Source organism: Aulonocara stuartgranti (genome assembly GCF_965226115.1).
Source record: "Aulonocara stuartgranti genome assembly, chromosome: 10".
Classification (NCBI taxonomy): Eukaryota; Metazoa; Chordata; class Actinopteri; order Cichliformes; family Cichlidae; genus Aulonocara; species Aulonocara stuartgranti.
The window spans coordinates 11,821,397-11,835,142 of NC_138946.1; the positions used below are offsets into that span (position 1 = coordinate 11,821,397).

General features: G+C 37.4%; 1 protein-coding gene across 5 annotated transcripts; it reads left to right on the forward strand.

The window, feature by feature from the left end:
- Positions 1-2,008: 2,008 nt before the first annotated feature.
- On the forward strand, positions 2,009-13,601 carry LOC309715637 (organic cation/carnitine transporter 2-like; the record flags this gene model as incomplete). Of its 5 annotated transcripts, XM_082548895.1 has the most annotated exons (11): positions 2,009-3,332; positions 3,981-4,393; positions 4,828-4,931; positions 6,139-6,293; positions 6,397-6,568; positions 6,804-6,930; positions 8,811-8,908; positions 11,330-11,544; positions 11,780-11,962; positions 12,471-12,606; positions 13,538-13,601. In XM_082548895.1, exons 2-11 carry the CDS (start codon positions 3,992-3,994, stop codon positions 13,599-13,601), a joined length of 1,656 nt encoding a protein of 551 aa, XP_082405021.1. In that variant the 5' UTR covers positions 2,009-3,332; positions 3,981-3,991. The 5 variants fall into 5 exon arrangements, with proteins under 5 accessions (XP_082405021.1, XP_082405020.1, XP_082405023.1 ...); XM_082548894.1 differs by having other exon boundaries at positions 2,009-4,393; XM_082548897.1 differs by lacking the exon at positions 6,139-6,293 and having other exon boundaries at positions 2,009-4,393; positions 6,397-6,576.
- Between the last annotated feature and the right edge of the window lie 145 nt (positions 13,602-13,746).

Here is a 13,746-nt window from a genome sequence, read left to right on the forward strand (position 1 = left end):
GATTGGATTTGATTTACTGTAAGTAAGAATAACCAGAAGCTTCATAGTTACCCAGCCCCCTCACCCAGCCCCCTCACTACTGTGGAAATTTCCTCTAAACAACATTCCACTCTATTAAATACTCCCAAGAAGTCCACGTGCCTGTACTCTAAATGTTGCTAAGAAGAATTAGGTCTCTCACTGGACTATTTTAAGAAACTCTGTTAAGGCAGACATGACTTCATGTAGATTAAAGATTTTTTGTGTGCACCTATTGATCATGCTTTTGTAAATTTACTACAGATTTTTATATTTAGCCACTTTTACATCATGTACATGGTTTGGAGACTGATTGGGGTCCTGTATTGCAGCTTAAGTTCAATTGCATTTTTAATAAGACATAAAATATATAAATAAATAAATAAATAAATTCCTCTTTAATTACAAAATTACAAAACCTACAGGCAAAATCTTTATACTCTAAGAACAAAAACCCAGATCGTGCAGAGAGTGCTTTTTCTTTTTAAACAATTTTTAGTGATTAATTTTGTATGTTTTTAGCTCATCTAAGAATTGCACCACCTGCATTATCGTAATTAATTTTAGAGCTAAAGCTGCTGATATCCATCTAATGAACACTCACTACTGACAAACCGCTGATGATCAAACTCTAAGTGTTTTCTTTTACTGTGAACATGGCATGGTTGGTGGTGCCAAAGAGGCTGATCTGAGTATTTCAGAAACCATTGATCTATTGGGATTTTCCCATGCAAACATCTCCAGGGTTTACAGAGAATTGCTGTCTTTATGACGATAATGTATCCATCATCTGGTGGCTGCTTCCAGCAGGATAACACGCTCAAAGCTCAAATCATTTCAAACTGGCTTCACCGTACTCAAGTGGCCTCCAGTGTCACCAGATCACAATCCAATAGAGCACCTTTGAGATGTTGTTGAATAGGACGTGTATTATGGTTGTGCAGCCAACGATTCTGCAGCCAAGGCATGACAGCATTTTAATATGCAACAAAAACTCTGAGAAATGTTTTCAGCATGTTGTTGAGTCAATGCATTCAGAAATTAGGTCAGTAAACCTATCTTTGTTCATAGGCCACACACAACCCAGTTTGATCCTTAACGGGTCAGACTGTTAAAACTGCTGTATAACCTGTATGAATACAAGTCGGCACCTCGTCTCAAACTTGCGAATACCCTATGTCACGAAAAATTCAAGTTACGAAGGCGCTGAACGGCAATATCCTTGCCGTGGCACAGAACCAACATCCTTATTATTTTTCAGCAGCGAGTCTGAATATTAACAATGATATAGACTTTGAGTTTGGATGAAAATATAGCCAATATAATATGTGCATCCATCAGACAGCTTGCCAGTCTTAATAGGACTGCACGATCCTATTGGACAAATCATTACTGACAGTGAAGTTCTTTGAAAAACACTTTGTTTAGTCCCCCAGTGGGTTGAACTGGATCTTTTGATTGGCTGTCTCTGAACCAAATGCTGTATATTTGACATGCATAGAAACCAAACTAAGATGTGAAACAATATATTGTGAAGACAGTAAATAAAGTACAAGAAAATAATAATGAATATTCCAGCTGGGCCAGTCTTCAATTTCTTAACCACTTACTCAATTCAGGCCACATAAGAAAGGTTGTTTGGTCTTTATTCATTATACAGTGGAACCCCGACTTAAAAAATTAATTCGTTCCCGAGGGTCTTTCGTAAGTCGAAAATTTTCGTAAGTCGAAGCACCCATCGCGCCTTTTGAGTAAGGCGATGCTGAACGATAGGCTATAGGCTAATTGCTAACTAGAACAACAATACGTCGTTCAAGTGGAACAGCGAAGCGCAATTACGAAAGGCAAGGGGTTGTCACATGATTCGGAAGGCATTGTGGGGATTGTAGGCTTAGCCAATCAGAGCCAGCAGATTTTATTACACGGGCAGAAATATTGCCGTTCAGCGCCTTCGTAACTTGAATTTTTCGTGACATGGGGTATTCGTAAGTCGGGGTTCCCCTGTATACATAAAAAAAGATCAAAAGTATACAGATAAATCGTTTCCCAAAGTGAAAATACTCATCTATAGATGAAAATTTAAAGCTGAAATTATTTACTGTCTACAGACAAGTTTCCTTCTAAGTGCATAACAACATTTAAAAACATATCAAGTTGTAACAATCACGTGAGAGTCCAGCAGCAGGTGGAATAAAGAGTCTTGCTTAACAGCTCTAACAAAGGGACTTACAGCTCCTCAGGTCACACATGTTGAAAAGACCACATAGATTAAACAGCAACATGCATTTGAAACATTGCAATGAACAGTTATGTTTCTACTTAATAAAGCCTGGAAAACACAAACACTTATGCAACATCAAATAAGGCTTTTAAAACATGTATCATGTATAATAGTAAATATACTGCTGGCTTTTTCTAATCTAATTCATAAACAATTAATGTCACCGATGTTAATGAAGAGCATGTGTCTCCAGTGTCAGCCTGCATGATTTCCTTGTTAATGCTTGGGTGAAAAACAGCATATTCCTTGTCTTTTTTTTTTTTTTTTTTTTTTTACAACAAATGCGTAAAGCAGTGTACACAATCATTAACCCAAGCTTTACCGGCAAGCAGGTTTTCATTGAGGAGATCATGTTTTACACAATCAGTAAATGCAGAGGCTGGGATTACATGCATGTGACAGTTCTTTCATGATAATGGTTTGTATAAAGATTAGATATGGCGGTAAGACTATCCTACTCTTTGAGCAGAGGGAAAATTACAAGAGCAATGCGCTCCCCCCCCCCCCCCCCCCCCCCTCTCATTTACCCTCTATCTAGCTGTAAATTTTTTTCATTTAATTTTAATAATTGACAGACATTCTGATACACGGTGTTCATTCTTCATTGGTTTTTGGTACTAATGTAGAACAATGTGTACAATTTAAGCTGGAATGTAAGTGAGTGGTGGCTGGAACCGTATTTGCTGATCTAGTGGTATCCACCTTCTATAAGTCTGTTACCTAAAATGTTGAACAAGGGTCATAATGCTTACGTAATCAATCATGTTTAGGAAATTATGAGTGTTCGACTTCATGGTCTTTTTGTGGCAGTTCGATTCAGGAGAAAGACACAGTACAACAAAAAAGGTGTCTGGTCTTTGGGGAGGGAAGACTTTAGGGAACTATAACCAAAGAGAATACCGCGCATCGTTATCTGGCCTTGGACTAAAGATAATTTCTCATACGTGTCATTACGATAATTAAAGAGTCCAGAGTGCATTCTGTATGGCAAGACTAAAGTAAGGAATTTGGAAACACAACTTCCAGTGCAGGGGTAAGACGTTGTCCTTTCTGGACTGTCCCTAATGATGGACTTTTCCGTCACAGTGATTTGCTTGCTCTTTGAAACAGCTGTCTTAGCAGATAAATCCAATGCACATTTTATTGTTGTACCTCAGGAAAAAAGCTTTGGCTGATGTAAATCAGCATAGATCATGGCAGCTAATTAAAGCATATACAAAAGGACACTTGTGTAAATCGAATCAAGTATTTTGCTGTCATTATTACTTTGAAATTATTTTAAAATCAGTAATGTTTTATTTGTGCTTTTGAGTATTAGGAAATAGAAATGAGAGATGCTGTAGCTGTCATAATGCACGTGGACTAAAATGCAATAAAAATCGATATGGCTACAGTTTCTATACATATATTAGGAATAACAACGTATGCCTCTTTTAGTTCAGTACAGATAAAAGCAGACCTTTGGGGGCTTAACAATGTATTATTGCGTCATGCAGTTTAAATCACGGATTGCCCCTTTAAAGACAAGTTAATTTGGGGAACTTGGACAATAATTAAAACGGCGCGAGGTGGGAGGGATGGTTTAGTAGTTGAAACAAAAGCTCTGCTTAAGAAATGCCCACTCCAGTCACCATTTCATTTTTCTTAACTCTGGCCCACTGTGTGAACCCTGAGCCGACAGAAACCAGTAAGATGACGGACTATGAAACTTCAACGGCTTTCCTCGGAGAGTGGGGATGTTTCCAGCAGCAGGTGTTTTTCCTCCTTTCTTTGACCGTCATCCCTAACGGTTTGACTGGCCTTTCCACGGTGTTCCTAGCCGACACGCCGTCCCACCACTGCCTCATACCCGCGCAACTCAACCTCACCCCCGCGTGGAGGAACAGCAGCATCCCGCTGGAGCAAGAGAGCAGCCAAGGTGGCGCGTTGGTGCGCAGCAGGTGTTCCAGATACAAACTTGTTGATATCCTCAGTTTCTCTGAAAAAGGCTTGCTGCCCGACGTTGATGTGAATCTGTCTACTGTGCCGAAAGAAAGTTGCTTGGACGGATGGGAGTATGACCAGAGCATCTACATTTCTACAATCATATCGGAGGTATATATACACACCTTTTTTCTAAATGCGGAAAAGGCTGCTTCTGCTTTTATGCTGAGGTAGAGCTAGGCGACTGTGTATAGCCGTATAGGTTAAATGTTGTGATATACAGGAAGTGTGTTAGCTAAACTCGTGTTATTATGGGAATTCATCACAAAGTCAAACAAGATGTGGCAACATTTTCTCAAATAACACAAAATCTCTAATTCGTGGAAAACTGGCCCTAGGTTGTGTGGTTTACAGGAACAATGCTGTTTTATGCTTTTAGATTGTTGTTTAACATCTGAAACACACTGGGCTGTTTGTTTTTTCTTGAAGAGAAAACAACAACAACAACAACAACAACAACAACAACAACAACAGTGTGTTGTTGTTGTCTGCACTGTATATAGAGTGTGATCTGCACTGTATATATCTTCTATGTGTTTTTTCAGTGGGACCTGGTTTGTGATGAAAGCTGGAAGAAACCACTGACTTCTTCTTTCTTCTTCTGTGGAGTTCTCACCGGTTCTTTCATTTCAGGACAGCTCTCTGACAGGTTATGGACAAGATAGCTTAATTCAGTTAAATTCTACTTATTATTATCAATTTTTAAATTCTAGTCCTATGCTTCAAAGTTGAGCTAGAGTACTATTGATCTACTGAATGAACACATGTGGAGTAATGTGACCTAGCACATCTAATCTAGTATTTACTGAGGAATAGTTTTTTAAAAAACCTTTATGCCCAGCTGTATATTAATATAGCTAATCCTACCACAATATGTGTTAGATATGATATAGAAATAAATGCCCTTAAGCTCATATCTATTGCTACAGAACTAAGCTGTTGAACAAAAGTCACTGCATACAGTAGGCTAATCAGGATGCTCAAGTTAATTATACACTTTTCATTCCACAACTCCGTGTCACAGCATCAGTGAATCACAAAATGATAAAATTTTGAGCCGCATGTTAATCATCCAGATTAGTTTTTTAAAAACACATAAATTTATATTTATTAGCAAAACAGTGTCAAACCACATGCTACAAATGTTTTACCACGTGTCCTGATACTAAACTGGTCAGCTTCCAGTCGAGACCAGCTATCTATAGCTCTGCTGTACTATGAAACAAAAAAAATAAAACAAGAAAGGACCCTATGCAAGGCAAGATATCTCTCTTTTCAAACTATTGCAAGAATTGCAAAAAAAAAGAAAAAAGAAAAACAGGCCTTAGAACAAATTTAGATGATTCATAACTCATTGCATTTTGTTTTAATTGAAAGCAGCTCTTGCATAATCCCTCACAAAGTCTAAACACATTTCCAGCACAACTCAGAAGCCAAGTTGGGTTAAAGGGGAAATCCATTGTTACTCATTAGAGTAAGATTTTTTTTTTTTTTGGGGGGGGGGGGGGGGGGGGGGCAAACTTAAATAGTTAATTGTTTGCTTATGTCTCAGAAAACCACACAATTTCAGACTATTTCATTTGTACTGGACGGAAGCTAATGGCTGGGGCGAGGATGAACTATCCAGTAAAGTTGCTGTAAAACAAAATTGTAATTAAAAAGAAGCAAAGAGATGCAGTGTCAGGGGATTGGTCAGTCTATATGGTATTGGTAGTCATTAAGTGCACATGTCATCTCATTGAAGTACACGTAGAAAAAAAGAATATATGAGACCTTATTGTTGTTGTGAATTTGACTGACTCTCCCACTTTATAAAACATGCTGATTTGTTCAGTCTTGCTGTATTTCAATTTCAGGTATGGGAGAAAAATAGTTCTGTTTGCTACTCAGGCAATTCAGACGGTATTCACATTGATCCAGGTCTTCTCTCCATCTTGGATGGCGTTCTGCGCCCTGTTCTTTGTCGTTGGTGTGGGCCACATTTCCAACTATGTGGCTGCGTTTGTGTTAGGTACTCTATTCAAAAGTTTTCAGATATGTTTTTTATAATACAAAACTTTTATGTAATGTAACTTGTAATTTGAATGTTTTTTATTTATTTATAATTTTCCAAGGAGCGGAGATATTAAGCCCATATGTGCGGACTGTTTATACCACGGCGGGTGTGAATCTGTTCTTTGCTGGGGGCTACATGCTTTTGCCGTTCTTTGGTTTCTTCATCAGGGACTGGAGGATGCTCCTCTTAGGCATTTCACTGCCTGGCTTCTTCTTTGTGCCTCTCTGGTGGTAGGTAGGTGTGTGTGTGACTGTACATGTTACGGTAACTGATAATGCACAGCTGTACATCTGGGGAGTGTTAGGATTTTTTTTTAGGGTAATCAAATTATTTTCCCTTGGATCCTTTTTAATGAAGCCAGTACAAAATATTGACAAAACATTTACATGATGTCCTGACTGCGCTTTCTTTGGTTTGAAAAGACTGAGCCTCTGTTTCTGCCCCCTCTTTTGTTTAATGAAAAAGGTTTATCCCAGAGTCTCCTCGGTGGCTACTCTCTCAGGGAAGGATAGAAGAAGCTGAGGCCATAATCAGAGACGCTGCTAAGAAGAACAAGGTGGAGCCTCCATCAGTCATCTTTAGTCTCTTGCAGGTGAGACCTTTTTTTGGGTGCAGTGCTAGAGAAGCGGCAGTTCTTTTAAAATATTTAGGGAAGACAAAAATGCCTTATCTGTCAGTGTTTTCTCTGTAACTGAAAATCTGTTACTGTCACTACACAAATAATTTAGAAAGAAGGCTGTTTTACTGGAGACAGGATTGCTGTTTTTCATTTGTTTTCAGAAATCACTTAGACACTATAATATTAATGACTGAACAAGATAGTAAGACGGTAAATATTTCTTCTTTTCCAGGAAAATTACAATGCATACACCTACAATTAAACCATGTCACTATGTTTTTTAATGTTCCAACTGAATTTTCAGTATTTCTAGGTGAAAGGGCAAGAAGCATGAACCTTTTCAGGTTCACTGCTCAGTGTGCATTGAGAGGTAATCATTTACTGTTTTCCTGTTTTCTGCATGAATGAACGTTAATCTGGCGGCTAACAGACAGACATGTTGTCAAGGTTCATTTAACACCTTTCCTTCTTGCACTCTTGCACTGGATAATGTGCCTTTTAACTATTGAAGGAAGTCGACTTTAATCGACAAGGAGTTTTCAACGTGCTGAAAAGAACACCAAGCACTGTTATATTGTGCTTGAGTACAGCTATACATGTGTTATGAGCCTAAATGTGCATAGGTTAGATAGGTTAGCTGGTAAATGGTTGAGTATATGGTTAAACCTGTAAGGCCTAAACTTTAACAGCAGTTGAACAAAAGTGTCTATTGTGTAAGAACTGATTAAACCTGTAACTGCAAATAAAGGTAAGTTTATGAAAGAAGCTGTGAAGACAACATGTTTCTTAATATTACCTTGGTTTTTGTCTACCTGAATTCACTTCATAGACAACTGTCTATTAAAAATGAAAGACACCATTACCAAGAAACTGAAAAGAACCCTTAAATCCAAAAAAATGGTAGATTTCCGAGATTGAAACATGAAATAAATCAAACTGTTAATTGCAGTAATAGTGTTCATTGTTAAAAAAAAAAAAAGATCACATGCTTAATAATGGAAAATTACCAGTTGAACTCTACAAAAGAACTTTAAAAAGTGGGTCTGTTTTTTTCCACAATGCATTCCTCCATTCAGATGACCTCTGTGTTATTTTTTTCAACTTTGGTTTCTTGAACTCTATTCAAGAAACCAAATTGCCACATTCATGAACTTTATCCTGCGCAGCAATCTCTCCCCCTTAGAGATAATGTACCCTTTGCATGGGTTACAAAATGTTGCTTTTTTTTCTCTATCTGTTTATTGTAACTAGGTCTAGAACAATATAGACGTCCAATGTCTTTATGGATGCACATTTTTTTTAATTTTTGTGAACAGATCTGCTAAAAAATGTGTAGAGTTAGCATTTATTTGGTGTCATTTCTGGAAACTGGGAGTGGATTATGGTGGTTTTTGAGGGATTGTTTTTTTGGGGGGAATAAAAAGCTGAATACTTGACTGCTGTCTGTTTCAAATTATAAACATCTGTCTCAAGCAATCCATGGGGATATGATTAGCTTACAAATGTGGTATTACTGCAAATGGCAGTATAATATGCGGTTTAGGGGATATAAATGCATTCCCTCCCCCAACTTTATTATTATACACATAAATATTGGCTCATTTAAATTAAAATCCTCACATTTGAATATACTGTACACACACACACACACACACACACACACACACACACACACACACACACACACACACACACACACACACACACACACACACACACACATATATATATATATACATATATATGGAAAATCTGACCCTGAACCCACAAGCTTCTCTCTCGTTACATTACTTCCAGACTGATGGCTCTGCTTGTTAAGTGTTTGTTATTCCACATGCATCGATGCCCTGCAGGAACAACTTAAGCCTGAGAAGAGAAGGGCCCACAACATCTGTGACCTGCTTCGTTCTCGAAACATCCGCTGGATCTCTGTCACGCTGTGGCTGATCTGGTGAGTCCCTGCTGTCCCACCTGACCCTCACATTTGGTACCGTGACCCTACACACACAGCTACACACATTCAAGCACTCACATGTAGGCATAAACACACACAACTGCTCACATTCACATACAAAGTTTTAACCTGTTCATGCATCACTTTAACCACATGTCAGCCTGTTTCACTAACAACAAATAATGACCTGTCGGGTGCTGTGAAGCCTGCAACTAAGATCAAAATCAGGTTTTGCGTAACTGCACAGTATGCCTGTATTCGCCCTGTGCACGCTTCCTTGCTGAGTCCGAAAACAGATGCAGCTGCATTTCTGTTTGATCAGGAAACAATTCAATCTAGCTTTACACAGTTAAGTCTTTGCTAGTGGATAAGATTATATTTTTCTTAACCTCTGAAGTTAAAAATATTAATATGAAAATATTTTTAGGATGCATATCCTGAAAATATCAATTGGAATAAATATGTATTCACACATTGCATATTACAAATAACTGACTTATAAAACTCAAATTTTTCATTTCTCTTTCTATTAAAAACTTGTTTTGAGTGCTTTAGGGTTCCTGTAGGGGAAACCCAAGATAAGGTTGAGTTGTGGTTCTTGTTTGGCTTGCTGTTATAATATTTAGCTAGTCACCTTGTATATAAACGGGCGGCTGTGGCTACAGTGTAGCTTGCCATCACCAGTGTGTGAATGTGTGTGTGAATGGGTGGATGACTGAATGTGTAAAGCGCTTTGGGGTCCTTAGGGACTGGTGAAGCGCTATACAAATACAGGCCATTTACCATTTACCATAAACTAAAAAATGGACAAAGACTGCAATGGTTTCTATCTGCTTTGAAGTTGTGGTTTTATGTGTTGCAGTCTTATTATTTTAGCCAAAATTGTCAATTTTTGGACGTTGATGTGCTAAACAAGCTAGCAATGCTAGCTAGCTTGGTTAGCAAGGCATATCCATACACATTATAGATGCATTGCACACACAAAGATACCTGTTAGTTAGTGTTAACATACTAAAAAAAAAAAAGAATTTCAGTTCAGTGACTTTAATTAGCTTAAATGAAATGTGGCACAGAACTGGGAACCTAGAGCTGGGAACCGAGTTTAAAACATAGATGTAGCTTGAAAAAATGTTGCCAATACAAAAGTGACTGAAGCCTACATTCTTCAGAAATCAATGGATGAAGTTGCAGTAGCTGCAGCCATCTTAAAACTGTCTCAGTGTAACCATGTTCCTTATCTGCCATAACTTTGAGGCTTAAGGCAACTTTTGAAAAAAGACAAAAATAAAACTAAGTCCCCTATCAATATAAAAGGAAAAAAATAGCTCTAGGTTTATTTTGTTTCTTTCTAGGCATAAAAACTGTAAAGTACGGAAGCGTAGAGCAGCCACCCAGGCAAAAGAAAAACAGAGCTATATCATGTTATAACGTGAGAAGTTTATTGTTCTAACAATATACTTTTCATGTTTGTACAATATACTATCACGTTAGTACAAAATACTTTTCACGTTTGAACAACATAATATCACGTTATTACAACATACATAATTATCATGTTTGTACAATATAATATTTATATTGTACGAACGTGAAAGGTTTTTGTTATAACGTGATAATTATGTATATTGTAATACTTTATAGGATATTGTACAAACATGAAAAGTATATAGTTAGAAAAATAAACTTTTCACGTTATAACGTGATATAGCTCTATTTATTTTATTTTATTTTTTGCCTGGCTGGCAGCTCTATGCTTCAGTAGTAAAGTACTTCAGGGCTTTTGATGCCATTATCAACTGACCCTAGAAAATTTCATCTTGGCTTTGTTTTTCAGCACTTGAAGGAACCACTTGGACACTCACTAACTGTGTTTATCTGCACTTTTAAAAGTCAAACAAAATTCTAAAATGGATGTTCTTAAAACATTATGAAGCTCTACAAAGCTATGACAAACTTATGTTACACCACCTAAAATACTAGATTTAGCCTTTCATCTATACCACTTCTCACTTTTAGTGGAGGTTTTGTAGATGTTGCCATCACAACATCTACAGCAGGGGTGCCCAATCCCGGTCCTCGAGAGCTACCGTCCTGCAGCTTTTAGATGTATCCTTGTTCCCACACACCCGAATCAAATGAATGGCTTGTTATCAGGCCTTTGCCAAACACGATGGCATGCTGAAGAGGTAATCAAACCATTTGATTCAACTGTGTTGGAGTAGGGATGCATCTAAAAGCTGCAGGATAGTAGCTCTCGAGGACTGGGATTGGGCAGCCCTGATCTACAGTGTCAAACCACCAAAAAACTAAAGTCTGTTGTTGATACAATGTTTCGTTATGTTTCTGACTACTTTGTAGTGCCATACTATTGAGATGTACAGAATAAGGATACAAAAAGGACACTTTATATCCTCACAGGAACACCTTGACCATTGCCTACTTTGCTGTTTCCCTGAACACGGCAAACCTTCATGGGAATGTGCACTTCAACTGTTTCCTGTCAGCTCTGGTGGAGATACCAGCCTACATTTTGTCATGGACTATGTTTCGCTGGTGTTCCAGACGGCTGACTTTGTCCTCATCATTGTCCATGGGAGGGTTGTTTCTGCTACTCATTCAGCTTATTCCAACACGTATGGCACTTAAATGTTTTGTTCAAAACTGATTTATTATAGCTGTAATTTCTGGCAATCTTTAACTAGTTTTTTTTATATCATTATATATTATGTTCACATGTTCTATTTTGAGTGTTGTTCTCATATTTATTGATTAAGTACAGTCATTTTCAATCTTTTGCAAAACTATACCGCTGTTTGAACAAATAACTTACATCAAACCTCGAACAATTTAATGTGTTTTTCCCTGTAGATCTGTTCTCTTTGGCGATAGCACTGGAGATGATAGGGAAGTTTGCAGTGACGACAGCGTATTCTTTGGTCTACGCCTTCACAGCTGAGATCTACCCAACTGTGCTGAGAAATACAGCTCTCGGTGCCTGTTCTATGGCCTCCAGAATAGGAAGCATTACTGCTCCGTTCTTCATTTACTTAAGTAAGGATCTTCTGTCCTCTCTTTAAAGTTGTGTTAATCACTGGTCATAAGGATGAAAAAGAAACACATTTAAAGTGGGGAGAACATATGCTAAGCATCCTGCCATTACATCTAGCTTATTCTTAGTTTCTCGTTAAATGAAGATGTGTTTATGCATTTCTTTTCATCTATTTTAGTAAATACTCTGTCACAGGGCTTGATCATTTAGACGTTCAGAGTCAGATAACTTGGCATTTTGAAGTTTGGAGTTAAACTAACTCCTCAAGGAAACCAGACCACACACGTCCAAGGAGAACATAGCAACTTAGAAATGTCCCAACTAGAACTAAACAACAAGAAATACCACCAGCTGAAGTATAATAGAAGACTTGATTAGCAATCAGAAAGGAAACAACAGCCTTCAGTTAAAATTTACAAGTTTCTTAGCATTTAAGGGATTTTTTTTTTGTAACCATTGTAGGCAAGGTTGCTTTTGACTTTCTTAACTTCCTTTGATATGTTGCCACAGGAAGCTATTCCGTTTCACTGCCTTACATCCTTATGGGAAGCCTTACAGCCTTAGCAGGGTTGCTGAGTCTCCTGCTGCCTGAGAGCTTTGGAATGCCTTTGCCTGAGACCATTGATCACATGCAGCACTTTCCCGGGTAAAGAAAGAGTTTCATTATAGAGTGAGATTAGGTAAAAATATTATTTTGCTATTTTTTTCAGTGTAGTTTAAATTCACAATTGTTGTAGTTTGGTAGTTTTACTTTCCGGTGTTATAAAGAGGGGCCAATCTTTCGATTTTTAATAGTTTTAAACATAAAGTTTAAATTTCTTTTTTCTTGTATCACAATTTTATGCCATTATATTTTTTTTTTCAAAAAATGTGTTTGCTTAAATTTGAAAGATTACTCTTTTACCCAACTCTGTTAATTTTTGGTGTGTTATTTAGTTCACAAGCTCAAATACATTTGCCCTTTGATTATTTTTCACAACAGCTAAACTGAATGTGCAAAGATTAGATTCTTGCTTGTTTAATAAGTAATGTCTATTTGCATATATTGAAAACACCCTCATCTGCCCTGCATCTTGCCTACATGCAGTTAGTATCAGGGATTATCGTCATGTAATATATATTTCTCAATATATTTGTCATAGCTACAATTGTGTTTAATCAGAAAAGGTAAAAAAAAAACTATGATAAAAAGCTCACTGCATAAAAGACTGACTGTGCTTTGCTGTCATCTTGACCATGTCTATATGTCTAAATGCATTGAGTTGCTTAGATATATGTGTTCATGAGCAGTTGAACCTATTGAAGTGGACAGTGAGTGTATGCAATATACTGAAATGATAACCAAAACAATTGCACCATAGTTTACAATATTTTATTGGTGTCACTATCATTTAGTAACTCGCAAATTTACCCAGATTCGCCCAGTCTGGTCAGCCAATCCCATATAACAGATATTAAAACATTTAGTGGGAATCAGATAATTGTTTGACAAGTGTTTCCACTTCCTCTTTAGTCCAGGACAGAAAATCAACAGAAAATGCTTGATTATGACTTTATTTTTTCTTCCTTCTCTGTAGATGCTGTCAGAGAAAGCCTTATACTCTCACACACATGAGAGAAGAGGAAAATGCTCCTGAATGAAAGACTACATAAACAAGGAGAAAAGTGAAAATCTGACTTGATTCGAATCACTGGATGAGCAGAGATTGTGTACTCGTTTCCACTAAGTGACCTCTTTAAGGACGTAGGTAAAATTATTGCTGTGTTGTCACTGGATGTATAAAAT